General features: G+C 42.1%; 1 protein-coding gene across 1 annotated transcript; it reads right to left on the reverse strand.

The window, feature by feature from the left end:
- Window positions 1-120: 120 nt before the first annotated feature.
- LOC122540538 (hyaluronan synthase 1-like) lies at window positions 121-12,371 on the reverse strand. The gene is made up of 4 exons (XM_043676402.2): window positions 11,748-12,371; window positions 2,750-2,975; window positions 1,402-1,534; window positions 121-796 (listed from the first exon to the last, which is right to left on the reverse strand). The coding sequence occupies exons 1-4, from the start codon at window positions 12,369-12,371 to the stop codon at window positions 121-123; spliced, it is 1,659 nt and encodes a 552-aa protein (XP_043532337.1).
- Window positions 12,372-16,271: the final 3,900 nt, after the last annotated feature.

Here is a 16,271-nt window from a genome sequence, read left to right on the forward strand (position 1 = left end):
GCAGAGAACTATTATGTCAGGAACAAAATGCAGAACCTCTAAGTTTATATTGTATAAATTATGCTTCAAAGTGCTAACTATTCCTCAAATTTTCCATGAAGTGATTTAGACAAAATCGGTCTACACTTCAACACGGTACATTGCAGTGTTTCTTCTGCACCGCTGCCATGACCATATATGATAAATTGCAACCATAGATGCCCAGTATGCAAACAAGGCCAGTGATCCATAGAGTGCGTAGTATTTATACAATGGCTGTTCAGCATGGATCCAAGATCTTTCAGTCTCTGTGAATACAGTCTCAATTAAACCCACAAGGAGGATGAACCCCCAAATAAAGAGTGGAAGCAATGGGATGTAGTTTTTGACTTTTTCTTTGCGTCCAGATGTTCCCCAGCTGGTATTGGTAATGGTAAGAAGTGAAAAGCATTTAATTGGCAGCAGCCCACTCAGATAGATGATAGGATACAGAGATATTAACATCATCACCATACCCCCATTCAAGCATGCAGCATTGAATGCTTTGACCAGTGCAATGCAATGAAAGGAGAGGAGCACCCAGAGGATATCCCAGAGACACCGATGATAGAATATCTTGACAATGGCCACAATCAAGAAGAATGGCAACATTCCCATAACTACAGACTCATATGTCATCCACAGACTTTGTTTATGCCACCAGAGAGAACTGTAGAACCATTCTATGAAGAAAGACTTGGACCATCGTATTTGTTGATTGAGCCAGCGCAGATATTGAGCTGGGGTTTCTGTGTAGCACCAAGCTTTGGGTGTATACCTGTTGGAAATGAGTATGAGTTTTCATTAATTAACTTCCTTTACTTGTGTATTTGGTTTTAATTTTACAGTAATCACAGTTATGAGGCCTGTTGTGTGGGGATTGGGAGAATGAGCTCAGGCACTTGCAGGTCGTTGTATCAAACTGCCACCGGGCAAAATAAAAATATCAATGGACAAATCACCCAGAATTGAGCTAGGCACTGAACGTGACAAAGACACATCCAGTCAAACTTCAATGCCCTCTTCACTAACATCTGGAAGCTTGCACCAAAATTGGGAAATCTGTCCCAGGGACTATTCAAACATAGTCACTCGGAAAATCATTCAATCTCCCTGACTTTTCCATCACCACCTATAAATATATTCTAAGGGTAACAAAGGCAGAGAAGTAACTCTGGGTGGGGACTCTATTTGGACTGTATCACAGCAAGAAGCAATGTCTTCCAGCTAGAAGGAAAGAAAATTAGGGAAATCGAATCATGTAAAAAAATGCATTTTTAAAAATGTTGTCCAGGAAACTGTTATTTGTAGAAATAGCAGGTCTTTTTACAACATAATTGTTAAATTGAAAAAAACTGATCAGAAAATAGATTCACATCTTACTTGGTGGAGTAACCCAGACTAAGCACCCTGTTAGTCAGGTGACGATCGTCCCCAAACGTACACCGGATTCCCAAGAATCTCTGATTATACCAGGGCTCTAGTAACTGTTGAAGCACGTTATTCCTGTACATCCCTAAAACAGAATGTCATTGTCAGAACTGAAAACAGATAATGGACTTAGTCTGGTCAAACATTTCAGTATGTATTGATGGATGGTTCTCAAACCAGGATAGAGTTAAAATTAAGGAAGTTAGACATAAGGTAATTCTGCTGAGCTATTCAGAAAGCCAGACTGGGTAGCAAAGCTAAACAACTGCTCTCTAATGGTTTACCAATACCTCAGGGGTTAGTTCCCCATCTGAACTTTTGTCCCTTGCTTTACTTATTAAGCTCTGATATGGTTCCTCTTTCCTGCTTTCTCATGGTGTTGAAATTAAGACTTATCATACCAGACCAGACCCCCTCAAAACATTTTAAGAAGGTAGCTTAAACCATACCTTTTTCTTATTTTAAAGACAAATGTAAAGTGTCTGTTCCTGATGCAATGCGACTGGTCAAACTACTCGATGTTAATCAAAACAATTTATTTAAACACTGTAGTTAAAATACAACCAAAGAAAGAAGAATTTAGAACAACTTAACTCTACTGGAAACTTAACAGGGTAATTATGCAGTAACTATTACAATGTAGTAACATCTCACAAACACACTACTGGCAAAAAAAGAAAATTCAAAAACAGATTCTCCCATGCAACTCATCAATCCTGGAGTAAAAGAAATCAACAGAAAACTCAGACAGTAGTAGCCAGGAGGCATTCACTGAAGCTTCTAATTCTGTTGAGACCCCAATAGCTTCTGATGCTACTGGAAAACCAAAACCCAGAAATCCTAATCTGTGAGAGCTGACCACATCCGTTCAGTCTGTTAAAAAAAAATCTAAGGCCTCCCAGGCTATTTACTTAAGTGATCAAGAGCTAGCCAGCTCAACACCTCTGCCTTGCAAACTCTCTCCAAAAAAAAAAGAACAGGGCAAATAACCTCTTAAAGTGATAGCATCATCACATTTAAAACCATCAAATGCGTAACTTCCCTCATCTTTTTTTTTCTATACTACAAATGGCTGACTTTTAAAACCCAAACATGATGTTATTGTTGTGACCTCTATTCTCTTTGACTCTTAATCAGCCTTAGCATTTGCTGGAAAATTGTTCTTTGCCCTGGTTGTCTAAACGGTAAAGGCTATGACCTGGGCTTTCTCTCCAGCATTGGGAAGATATAAAAGAGATTATTTTTAAAACTATCTTGAATGGCATCCTCCAAAAGAACCTGATTTGTTCACATTCCTTACCTAAAGGTCCACTGATACAGGACACACAGTCAAAATAAGACTGGCAGGCTCGTTCTATATTGAACGTGATCCAGTAACACAGGCTGCTAATGAAGCTAACAAATGAGTCGGTAACATTGAGTACTCGGACTTCCCCTCCAACTGCTCCATAGTTTTCCTTTGAATCTAAGACTTTAACAAGTTCCATGGTTGCACGTGAGTCAAGTTTTGTATCAGAATCGCAGACCTAAAATGTGGACAATTACACAATCCATAGATGAAGATGCACAATTAATAGCTAAAGATAAATAATCTATTGATAAAATACATGAGCTCATTTGATAAATTCACTCTACTAGCAGGGATCATCATGTATAAGCAGGGAATATCTGTATTTCAAGCACACTGTTTTCATAATTTTATAATAATTATTGCTAGTGTCCCCAGTATTCATTGCTGGTAAGCCAAGATCCCATAGGGCTCATAAAAGTTTCCCTGCATTATGTTAATCATTCATTCAACTATATCTGGGCAGTTGTCCCCAGTACTACACTGAACTTAGCTAGATAAATAATACTGGACCATTCTTAAAATAATCTGTATATCCAACTTTAGTATTATTGCAAAGGCTGTCTTCAGATATAGGGTGTAGGTTTGCTCGCTGAGCTGTAGGTTTAATATTCAGACATTTCATTACCTGGCTTTGTCCATGGGTTGTACTGGGTCTTTTAAGTTTGTTAGTTTTTGTTTGAGAGTGTTGGTGGGTTTGTATGCTACTAGGATTCCGAGGGGTCTTAGTAGTCTGGCTGTCATTTCTGAAACTTCTTTGATGTATGGTAAGGTGGTTAGGGTTTCTGGCTGTGTTTGGTCTGCTTGTCGTGGTTTGTTCGAGGAATCTGCGGACTGTATTTTTTGCGTATCCATTTTTCTTGAATACGTTGTATAGGTGGCTCTCCTCTGTTTTCCGAAGTTCGTCTGTGCTGCACACACTCTATCTATCAACCCCTCAGAAAATGAACAGGAAATGACATCACCACAAACCCCAGGAACCCCATCCAGGACAAACATATAAATAGAAAGCAGGAGACAATAGCTTCGCTTCACTTGGAGGTCGCCACTGATGATGTTACCTAGCCAGGTAATGAAACGTCTGGATATCAAACCTACAGCTCAGCGAGCAAACCTACACCCTAAACCTCAACCTGAGCTACAAACCTTCACAAACCTTGTCTTCAGATATATGGAATGATCTAGTTATATCAGTATTCTAAACATTGGTATTTGATACACAAAGTGTTCATCAACCAAAAATACATTGCAGATGTGAGAATTGAAAGGACTAAACATGAGGGTGAATGGTGTATAGTCCATCATCTAGTTCATTGTGCATTAATTCTCACAGTACAACTCCAACAATAAAACCAGACATGTTCCAAACATCATCCAGGTTTTGCTACATTTGGACATGGATTGCTTCAGTATCTGAGGACTCACAAATAGTGCTGAGCATTGTGCAATTTTATTGCAAACATTCCTATTTCTGACCTTATGATGAATCAAAGATCATTGATGAAGCAGCTGAAGATAGTTGGACCTAAGAGACTACACTGAGGAATTCCTGCATAGATGTCTTGGAGCTGAGATAACTAACTACTATCTTCCTTTGCGCGTAGTGTGACTCTAACCAGCAGAGAGTTTTCTCCCTGGAGTCTTCCTAGAGTTCCTTGATGCCACACAGTCAAAAGTAGCCTTGATGTCAATGGCTATCACTCTCATCTCACCTCACCTCACCTCTGATCCAGCATTTTTATCCATACTTGAACCAAGGCTGTACTAAGGACAGGAGCTAAGTGGTTCTGATGACCCAAAGTGAGTGTCAATGAGCAAGTTATTGCTGAGCAGTTGCTGCTTGATAGCACTGTTGATCATGCATAGAATGATGGGACAGTAATTGATCAGATTGAATTTGTCCAGATTTGTGTGTACAGAATATAACAGGATAATTTTCTAAAATCTGAAAGAATTGCAGATGCTGGAAATCAGAAATATAAACAGAAATTGCTGGAAAAACTCAGCAGGTCTGGCAGCATCTGTGGAGAGAAGGCAGAGTTAACATGTCAGGTCCAGTGACCCTTCAGAAACTTTTTTCATTGTCAGGTAAATATTACTGTTATTGCTGTACTGGAACAGTTAAGATAGGGGCATGGCAAGTTCTGGAGCCTAAGTCTTCAGCATTGTTGCTGGAATGTTGTCAGGATCCACAGCTCTGCAGTGCTTTCAGTCAATTGTTGATATCATATGGAGTGAATTGAATTGGCTGAATACTGGTATCTTGATACTGGGGGGGGATTGATACAGGATTGGAAAAAGAAAAAAGGAAGGTTATGGCAAATACTGACGGCTATGGGAGTACAGAATGTGCAAGGGGAAACTTTAAAAGGAAATTTGGAGAGGAAAAGCAGGGCATGAATAATGGAAAGTAAACCAAAGGAAAATCTTGTTATTTTACAAATACATTATGAGTAAAAGAATAACTAGGGAAAGACAAGGATCCATTAAGCAATACAGTGGTAATTTGCACATGGAGCCAGAAGATGTAGGAGGTTTCTAAATGAATACTTTGTGTCAGTATTCACCAATTAAAGGGATGATGTGGGTATAGAATTCAGGGAGAAGACCTCTTATAAACTGAAAGAAACTGTCATAGATAGAGAGGATGTTCTGAGTTGTCTAGCAAACATAAAAGTAAGTAAATCTCCAGGGACGGAAGAAATATTTCCCAGGCTGCTGAGTGAGGCAAAGGAGAAAGTAGCAGGGGCGTTAGCAATAATTTTCAATTGCATTAAATTGAATTGGATCATTTATTGTCACATGTATTCAATATAAAATACCGTGAAAAGTGTGTACCGTCACCATTAAGAGGCACCATTCACATTAACTTAAAATAAAAAATAAAGAAAGATAACTTAAGAGAGTCCAACTTTTCCTTTGCTGCTACAGTCCCACTCCAGGCTTCCCAGCCCATACCTCTCCGGGCTTCCTAGCCCATGCTGCCGCCAGAATCTCTCTTTGGGTTATACCAGCCCACGCCATGCCGACACTAGCATCCCTGCTCCAGGCTACATCAGCCCACATCATGCCATCACAAGGGGCCCACTCCTCGCAGAAGAAGGAGTCCCACTCCAGGCTTCACAGGCCGGTTGTCACACTGCTTCTCTGAACACAGGAGAGGTTCCAGAGAAATGGAGGAGAGCCAATATGGTACCGGTATTCAAGAAGGGAGCAAAGGACAAACCAGGAAAATACAGGCCAATTAGTCTAACCTCTGGTGTGGAAACTGCTGGAAGCAATTTTGAGGGACAGAGTTAATCTGCAGTTGGAGAGACAGGGATCAATTAAGAACAAACAGTACTGTTTTGATATGGGGAGATCACATCTAACCAACTTGATTGAATTTTCAGAATTCACATCCATCTGGACTTCAGCAAGGCTTTTAATACGTTGCCACAGGGGAAACTGATCGTGAAAGTAAAAGCCCATGGGAAACCAGGAAATTTGGTTACGTTGATCCAGAAGTGGCAAGGTGATTGTCAAGGGGTGATTTTTATCTGGAAGCTTGTCGCAATGGGGTCCCACAGGGGTCAGTGTTGGGTCCCTTGCTGATACTAAATTAATATTTCACATTAGATGAACAAGGCAATGGGCCAAGTGCTGGAAAATAGGATTGACCAGCATAGACTTGATGGGCTTTTTCTGTGTTGTAGACCTCTATGACTATGTGATTGGAAGTGTGTGAATGTTACACCATTATTCAAAAAGTGGGTAAAGAATAGGTAATAATTATGACCTCTGTGGTGATCAAATTACTGGAAAAGATACTGAGACATAGGACTAACTGTTACTTAGAGAGATGTGGATTATCAGGAATAGTCAATATAGTCTTTTTAAGAGAAGGTAATGTCTTTTTAACTTAATTGAATTATGTGAGGAAGTAGCAAGGAGGATTAATGAGTTGTAGAACAATAGATGTTGTCTACATGTATTTTAGTAAGGCATTTGACAAGGTCCCAAATGGCAGACTGTTAGGAAAAATTAAAACCTATGCAATACAGGGAATGTGGAGAGTTGGACAAAATTAGCTCAGTGACAGGATACTGAGGATAGTTGTCAATGGCTGTTTTGCAAATAGAAGGCAGTTTCCAGTGGTGTTCCACAGAGCTCAGTTTTGAGTTTGATCTGATTTTATTTGATTTATTTTTGTCACGTATCTAGGTACAGTGAAAAGTTTTGTTTTGCGTGCAGTTCAGGCAGATCATACCATACAGCTGCAGAAAAGGTGCACAAAGAGCGAGGTCAATATTAATTTTGAAATTTGAGAGGTCCATTCATAGATCTAATAATAGCAGGGAAGAAGCAGTTTTTGACTCTGTTGGTACATGTGTTTAAGCTCTTGTATCTTCTGCCCAACATAAGAGGTTGGGAGAGATTGTAACCAGGATTATAATTATGTTGGCTGCCTTTCCAAAGTAGCAGGAAGTGTAGATGGAGTCAATGAATAGAAGGTTGGCTTGCATGATTGACTGTACAGAACAACCCTCTGTAGTTTCTTACAGTCCCAGGCAGAGCATTTTGCATACCAAGCCATGATGCATCTATGAAAATTGGTAAAAGTCTTTGTGGACATGCCAAATTTCCTTAGCCTTCTGAGGAAGTTGAGGCTTTGTTGTACTTTCTTGACTGTTGCATCAATTTGAGCAAGCCAGGGCAGATTGTTGGTCCCAGTCACTCCTTTGAACTTGATGCTGTTGACCATCTCCACTTCAGCTCCATTGATGTAGATAGTGGTGTACCCTCCAGCTTGCTTCCTGAAGTCAATGACTGACTCTTTCATTTTGCTGACATTGAGGGAAAAATTGTTTCTTTACACCACACCACCAAGTACTCTATCTCTTTCCTGTATTCTGTTGTGTAACTGTTTGACATCCGGTCGATAACATTGGTGTCATCAGCGAACTTGTAGATGGAGTTAGATTGAAATTTGGCTACACCGTCATGAGTGTACAGAGAATATAATAAGGAGCTGAGTATTCAGCATTGCAGGACGCCAGTGTTAAGGATTGTCTTGGAACAAGTGCTGTTACCTATTCTCACTGATTGCATCTGTGGGTCAGGAAGTCAAGGATTCACTTGCAGAGGGTGGAGCAGAGACCTAGATGGCAAAGTTTGGAGATTAGTTTGGTTGGAATTATAGTGTTGAATGCAGAGCTGTGGTTAATGAGCAAGTATCCTTGTTATCCAGATGCTCCAGGGATGAGTATAGGGCCAGGGAGATGGCATCTGCTGTAGACTTCACTGTTTGTGACATATATTAATATGATTTGAAATTAAATGTAAGAGCTATGTTTGGGAAATTTGCAGATGGGACAATAGTCTGGATTGTTGATAGTGAAGAGGTCAACTGCAGAATGATGGTTTCGTTGAATGGGAACAAACAGAATTCAAACCGGCAAACGACAAAGCACTTGGACGGACAAACAAAGCAAGGGAATCCATATGAAAAGGGAGGGTATTGAGAGAGATAGTGGAGGTGAGAGATCCTGGAGTGCATGTCCAAGGTCACTGAAGGAGATGCTCTCATTGGATAGAGTATTGAAAGCAAGACCAGGGATATAGCAAACAGCAAATAACAGAACTAAGTCACCCCACAACCAAAGGATCAGATCTAATCTCTACAGACCTGCCATATGCAGTCATGAATGATGGTGGACAATTAAACAACTCCCTGGAGCAGGAGGCTCTACAAATATCCCTATCCTCGAGGATGGAAAAGCCCAGCACATCAGTGCAAAAGACAAGGTTAAAGCTTTTGCAGCAATCTTTAGCCAGAAGTGCCAAGTGGATGATCCATCTTGACCTCCTCCAGTGATTCCACAATCAGATACCAGTCTTCAGTCATTTCAATCCAGTCCACATAATATCAAGAAATGGTTGGAGACTCTGGATACTGCAAAGGCTATGGGCCCTGACAACATTCTGGCAATAGTATTGAAGACATGCTCCAGAACTTACTGCTCCCCTAGCCAAGCTCTTCCAGTACAGTTACAATGCTGGCATCTATCCAACAATGTGGAACATTGCCCAGGTATACCCTGTACATAAAAAGCAGGACAAATCCAAACCAGCCAAATACCACCCCATCAGTCTACTCTTAATCATCAGTAAAGTGAAGGAAAGTGTCATCACCAGCACTATCGAGCAACACTTGCTCAGCAATAACCTGCTCAGTGATGCCCAGTTTGGGTTCCGCTAGGGTCACTCAGCTCCTTATTACAATCTTGGATCAAACATGGATAAAAGAGCTGAACTCCAGAGGTGAGGTAAGAGTGACAGCCCTTGACATCAAGGCTGCGTTTGACCAATTGTGGCATCAAGGAGCCCGAGCAAAACTGGAATCAATGGGTATCAGCGGCAAACTCTCCGGTGATCAGAGTCATACCTGGCACATAGGAAGATGGTTGTAGTTGTTGGAGGTCAGTCACTTCAGCTTCAGGACATCTCTGCAGGAATTCCTTAAGGTAGTATCCTAGGCCCAACCATCTTCAGCTGCTTCATCAATGAGCTTCCTGCCATCATAAGGTCAGAAGTGGGGATGTTCACCGACAATTGCAGAATGTTCAGCACCATTCGTGACTCTTTAGATACTGAAGCAGTCCCTGTTCAAATGCAACAAGATCTGGATATCATCCATACTTAGGCTGACAAGTGCCAAGTAACATTGCACCACAGAAATGCTAGGGCTATGACCATGATGAATAAGAGACAATCTAATCACTGCCCCATGGCAGTCAATGGTATTACCATCACCGATTCCCTTGCTATCAACATCCTGGAGGTTATCATTGATCAGAAACTCAACTGAACTCACCACATAAACACAGTGACAACAAGAGCAGGTCAGAGGCTAGGAATACTGCAAGCAGTAACTCACCTTCTGACTTCCCAAAGGCTATCCACCATCTTCAAGGCAGAAGTCAGGAGTGTTTTGGAATACTCCATACTTTCCTAGATGAGTACAGCTCCAACAACACTCAAGAAGCTTGACACCATCCAGAACAAAGCAGCCTGCTTGATTAGCACCACATCCTCAAGCATCCACTCCCTCCACCACCGATGCTCAGTAGCAGCAGTATTCACTATCTACAAGCACTGCAGAAATTTATCAAAGATCCTCAGGCAAACCCATGACCAACTCCATCTAGAAGGACGAGGACAGCAGATACTTGGGAATACCACCACCAAGTTCTCTCCAAGCCATTCACCATCCTGACTTGGAAATATTTTGTCATTACATCACTGTTGCTGGATCAAAATCTTGGAATTCCCTCTCTAAGGGCATTGTGGGTCAACACAAAGCACATGAATTACAGCAGTTCAAGAAGGCAGCTTCCCACCACCTTCTCAAGGGCAAATATGAATGGGCAATAAATGCTGGCCAGCCAGTGATGCCCACATCCCACAAATTAATTTTTAAAAATTATGTAAGACACTGGTTAGGCCACAGCTGGAGTTTTGTGTACAGTTTCAGTCAACATATTACTGCTGTAGAGATAGAACAGAGGAGATTTACAATAATGGTTTGCTAGGGTTTGAAAATTGTAGCAATGTCAAAAGATTGGATAGGCTAGAGTTGTTTTTCTGAGAACAGAGGATGCTGAGGGGTGATTTAATTGCGGTATAAAATATAATGAGGGGTTTGGGTAGAGTTGACAGGGAAGACTTGTTTCCCTGAGCAGAAAGGTCAATTAGTGGGGGCACAGATCTCAGATGACTGGTAGAAGGACTAGAGGAAACTTGAGGAAAAATCTTTTCATCCAGTGACGGGTGTCTAGAATTTCCTATGGTTGAGGTGGAAATCATTAATTAATTAATTTAAAAGGAATCTGGATCTGCACGTGAAGCATTGTAACTTGCCAAACTACAGATAAGCCCGCTGGTCCAAACGACACAATGAGCTAAATGGTTTCTTTCTGCATTGTAATTTTCCTATGGGCTTATATGAAAACTGTCATGCTGGGATGGGACTCTTGAAAACAAACCAAAAAACAAATCAGAGCCTTGATTCTTCCATCCAGAACTTGTACATTGAGTACAGTTTGTATTTTTGTAAAATTATAACATCAAGCTGATAACTTTCTGCTTTCTTAAACTTCAGCAATTGCACAAATGTCTGTTCATTGTATATAAAAAAAAAGCATCCAAACTGTGGAACTAGAGTGGTATCTTTGATCTGGATTTTATTTACTTTAAATAGAACTTTGTTTCCAGCACTGATTTTCATTTTTTTCCCCTCTCTTGCCTTGTTTCCTATAAGGCCTTTGATTTGATGTGTTGTCATTGTGGAACTCGTCACTAGGGGGTGAGCCAGAGCAGCAGAAGCCAACTCAGTATTTGCGGACAATCTTTGCACTCCTTGCATTTAATACCTTTTCGTTGGTATCTCAGCCAAAACAGTGATAGGTTGTCCCTATATGAACTTTGAACCCAATACTTTCAGTTTATGGGCCAATATGCATACCATAACATAGTTGCTAAGTTATTGAACCAATAACCAAGAGGAGGATTTAAATAAATCTGGAAATAATCCTGGAAATAATCATTAAGTCCACTCTGGAATTACCTAGCAAGCTGCTCAGTTGCATCAGTATTCCATTAGCAGCTCAAGACGTAAGCTAACCACTATCATGTCAAGAAAGCCATGGATGGGAAAAAAAATCAGCTTTATCAGTAATTACCACATCCTGAGAACACATTTTAAAAATCTATGCTTTAGAGTTCTCTGGGGAAGTTGAGATCATAGATTCTCAACCACTGGAAGTGACCAGAAACTGAAGACAAGGAACAGTGTAGGTCAGACAGAAATTCAATTCAACTTTTAACTTCATAGTGCTGGAACAAACTGACATTTATTTGATGCAGAAGATTGACTCTCACCTGTATAAAGGCTAAATTAGAGACATACCTGTATATAATCCACCAAATTCCCAATAGCTTTGAAGGCTGTATACATTACTTCTCTTTTTCCTCCCCGTTTCTGCATGATGCAAACAAAATGTTTGTTCCTGATTAGTGACTCCACATCTAATCTCTCTGGATTTCCAATACATGACTCCCCATAAAACAAATTGACAGGGTCTCTGTATGGTCGCTTGTTGTTATCCTCCTCTTTATTCTGAATAACTCTATTAAAGTTTCTTGAGTGATAATTGCCTTCCCACACATACGTCCCAATATCTTCCTTGCAGAAAACCTCCTTGAACATGTCCATCATGTATTGGTCTTCTTTTGAGTTCCCATCAATAACCATGATGATTCTCAGCTCGTGACTTGGATACTCAATGTTCTTCACAGAGTTAAGGCACTGTGTCAAGTACAAAGGGTCTTCCTGATAAGCAGGTATGATTATGGCTACCGACTTGGCGCTACTGCGATGCAAGACATTATCTTTTGTTGTGCTGCACTCAAATAAGGCAAAGACTGTTTGAAGGAAGAGGTGGATAATGATCAGAGAGCCACAAACCCCAAGCGAAATGAGTTTATAACCATTTAAGAGGAGCTGGAATCCTGCCAGATATGCCCACGACATACCTAGAAATAACAGCAGAGCAAAGACCATGGTACAAGTTCTATGACTTACTGAAACCAGAGTATCTTTGTTAACCATGGCTGGAAAAGATCATAGTTGGCCAAGTCTCAGTTGACTGTGGAATGAAAGAGACACAAAACCAAAAACTTTGTCAACATGCATCAGTATGCTGATTCTATTTCTCTTATTCTATTCATCCCATTATTCTTGATTATTGTTATAATCTCCTTATAGCAATGTTTAAGTTCTGTATTACCAGGCATTTTTACATACAACATAAATTAATACAAACCTTAATATAGAAAAATCTCAAAACTCTGAACAGAACTGCAAATTAGAAAAAAATCCCTGGATCAGAAAATGAAGAGTGATCATAAAGCCTTGTCAGTGATTGTTAAAGCCAAAGAAGTGGGTGGAGAGGCATGAGGAGTGAAGAGTGAGGAGAGAGAACTCCAGAGGTTGGGATTTAGACAACCGATGACAGAATCTGTAATATGTTAGGATGAAGATAAACACAGAATAAGGAATTTTAAAGTGAATCATTGGGCAACAGGAAACTGACATGGATCAGAAAGGCTAGAGGTGATGGGAACATACACAAGGACAAGGTAAGGATTAAGGATGTATAATAAGGATAATCGTGTATCAGAAAATAAACCAATGGGTTTCAATATACTCTCTACAACTGTCCCTTTGTTTTAGTCCCCATCCTTGTCACAAAGCATGATCGCCACTGTCTTAGTTATTCTGCCATTGGACAAAGACTTTGCTCCACCAGGACCGTTTGATAATTTGTGTGTAATGGCCACTCCACGTAAGACTTACCATCACAGAGGCATCTTTTACTCCTACAAATGTAATTTGGGACCTGGAAAATCATGACCCTCATGGACAGCCCCAGCAGTGAAAGACCTGAATGTTGAATGGCAATTACAAACTGGGAACTCTGGTGCTATGATATTGATGTCACTGTCCAAAGTGAAACATTGTGATAGGAGAAGCTCAGTTCAAAGAACAAGATGGCAGATATGTTTGAGGAAGAATGTCAATTCCATGAGGTTAGTTTTATGATTAAAAAATAAACTAGTTGACCATTTTAGTGAGGATCCCTGGTGAGAAAACAAGTACCTCATTACTCTTTGTCTCACCCAAACCTAGAAGCTGTGCACCTCAGTCATCAGAGCATACATCCTGTAGTGATTAGGACCAGATGGACCTCAGTGACTCCAAAGTTCCTGATTGACCCAGGTTAACAACCCCAGTCAAGAACCTCATAGTCAACAAGGTCCCACCTGGTCCCAATCACCTCATATCCCAACCCTGGAAACACCAGATAAGACCAAAGAGGAATCTGACTCCTACTGTGATCAGTTATTGATCCCCGTCCCAAAGGGAGTTGAAGTGATTTGAATGTCAGAGTTGGGAAGGACACAAACCTCTGGAAACTTGTGATTGGTAAGGAAGGTAAGCCCTAATGGAGTCCTCCTCCTGATGAACTGTCTGGAGAATGGTCTGATCAAAATGAAGACACTACTACATCAAAGACAAATCCCCATGGCAGCACCCTTGCTTCAGACATTGGTACTACCTGTCTAGATCATTGTCCATACAAGAGACCACAAGATATTCACATCACCCATGCCATCACAAAAGCTGACAACTGCTAGACCGACCTTCACCTTATCTAATAAACCATCTCCAGCCGGGTCCAAAAAATGGCACCTGCAGCAAAGCATCATTGCTCCAGGAAATTCAAAATTCGATGTTGATGCACACAAGGTCTCTGTGAACAGATACCTACTCACTCATACCTCTCAGCCAACCTGACAATGCTCAGCAAATGGGAACCTCAATGTCCATAGACCATAAGACCATAAGACATAGGAGTGGAAGTAAGGCCATTCGGCCCATCGAGTCCACTCCGCCATTCAATCATGGCTGATGCGTATTTCAGCTCCACTTACCAGCATTCTCCCCGTAGCCCTTAATTCCTCTAGACAACAAGAATCTATCAATCTCGGCCTTGAAGACATTTAGCGTCCCAGCTTCCACTGCACTCCGTGGCAATGAATTCCACAGGCCCACCACTCTCTGGCTGAAGAAATGTCTCCGCATTTCTGTTCTGAAATGACCCCCTCTAATTCTAAGGCTGTGTCCACGGGTCCTAGTCTACTCGTCTAACGGAAACAATTTCCTAGCATCCACCTTTTCCAAGCCATGTATTATTTTGTACGTCTCTATTAAGTCTCCCCTTAATCTTCTAAACTCCAACGAATACAATCCCAGTATCCTCAGCCGTTCCTCATATGTTAGACCTGTCATTCCAGGGATCATCCGTGTGAATCTCCGCTGGACACATTCCAGTGCCAGTATGTCCTTCCTGAGGTGTGGGGACCAAAACTGGACACAGTACTCCAAATGGGGCCTAACCAGAGCTTTATAAAGTCTTAGTAGTACATCTCTGCTTTTATATTCCAACCCTCTTGAGATAAGAGACAACATTGCATTCGCTTTCTTAATCACGGACTCAACCTGCATGTTTACCTTTAGAGAATCCTCGACTAGCACTCCCAGATCCCTTTGTGCTTTGGCTTTATTAATTTTCTCACCATTTAGAAAGTAGTCTATGCTTTTATTCTTTTTGCCAAAGTGCAAGACCTCGCACTTGCTCACGTTAAATTCCATCAGCCATTTCCTGGACCACTCTCCCATCTTCCGGCTAGGAACCCTCCAACCACAAGGGATGAACTCGGATTTCACCAGTTTCCTCATTTCCCCTCCCCCCAGCCTGTCTCAGTCAAATCCATCAAATTCAGCACCGCCTTCCTAACCTGCAATCTTCTTCCCGACCTCTCCGCCCCCACCCCAGTCTGACCTATCCCCCTCACCTTGACCTCTTTCCACCTATCACATTTCCGACGCCCCTCCCCCAAGTCCCTCCTCCCTATCTTTTATCTTAGCCTGCTGGAGACGTGGTCGACGATGCTCTCCACCGCATCTCTTCCACTTCCCGATCCTCCGCCCTTGAACCCCGCCCCTCCAACCGCCACCAGGACAGAACCCCACTGGTCCTCACCTACCACCCCACTAACCTCCATGTACAGCGCATCATCCGCCGCCATTTCCGCCACCTCCAAACGGACCCCACCACCAAGGATATATTTCCCTCCCCTCCCCTATCAGCATTCCGTAAAGACCACTCCCTCCGTGACTCCCTCGTCAGATCCACACCCCCCACCAACCCAACCTCCACTCCCGGCACCTTCCCCTGCAACCGCAGGAGGTGCAAGACTTGCGCCCACACCTCCCCCCTCACCTCCCTCCAAGGCCCCAAAGGAAACTTCCATATCCGCCACAGATTCACCTGTACCTCCACACATATCATCTATTGCATCCTTTGCACCCGATGTGGCCTCCTCTATATTGGGGAGACGGGCCGCCTACTTGCGGACCGTTTCAGGGAACACCTCTGGGACACCCGGACCAACCAACCCAACCACCCTGTAGCTCAACATTTCAATTCCCCCTCCCACTCCACCAAGGATATGCAGGTCTTTGGACTCCTCCGTCGTCAGACCACAGCGAAATGACGGTTGGAGGAAGAACGCCTCATCTTCCGGCTAGGAACCCTCCAATCACAAGGGATGAACTCGGATTTCACCAGTTTCCTCATTTCCCCTCCCCCCAGCCTGTCTCAGTCAAATCCATCAAATTCAGCACCGCCTTCCTAACCTGCAATCTTCTTCCCGACCTCTCCGCCCCCACCCCAGTCTGACCTATCACCCTCACCTTGACCTCTTTCCACCTATCACATTTCCGACGCCCCTCCCCCAAGTCCCTCCTCCCTATCTTTTATCTTAGCCTGCTGGACCAACTTTCCTCATTCCTGAAGAAGGGCTA

This window comes from Chiloscyllium plagiosum, unplaced genomic scaffold, assembly GCF_037043375.1.
Source record: "Chiloscyllium plagiosum isolate Xiang-an unplaced genomic scaffold, Cpla_swu_hap1 HiC_scaffold_29, whole genome shotgun sequence".
Classification (NCBI taxonomy): Eukaryota; Metazoa; Chordata; class Chondrichthyes; order Orectolobiformes; family Hemiscylliidae; genus Chiloscyllium; species Chiloscyllium plagiosum.

Bases quoted from the DNA above. Each gene is read 5' to 3' on its own strand.
- LOC122540538 (XM_043676402.2), bottom strand. From the start codon at position 12,371: ATGTCGTGGGCATATCTGGCAGGATTCCAGCTCCTCTTAAATGGTTAT. The intron at 1,535-2,749 runs GTAAGGAATGTG...ATTCTGTTTTAG, and splicing joins CTGTATCAGTGGACCTTTAG to GGATGTACAGGAATAACGTG. The intron at 797-1,401 runs GTAAGATGTGAA...CATTTCCAACAG, and splicing joins AGTCTGGGTTACTCCACCAA to GTATACACCCAAAGCTTGGT.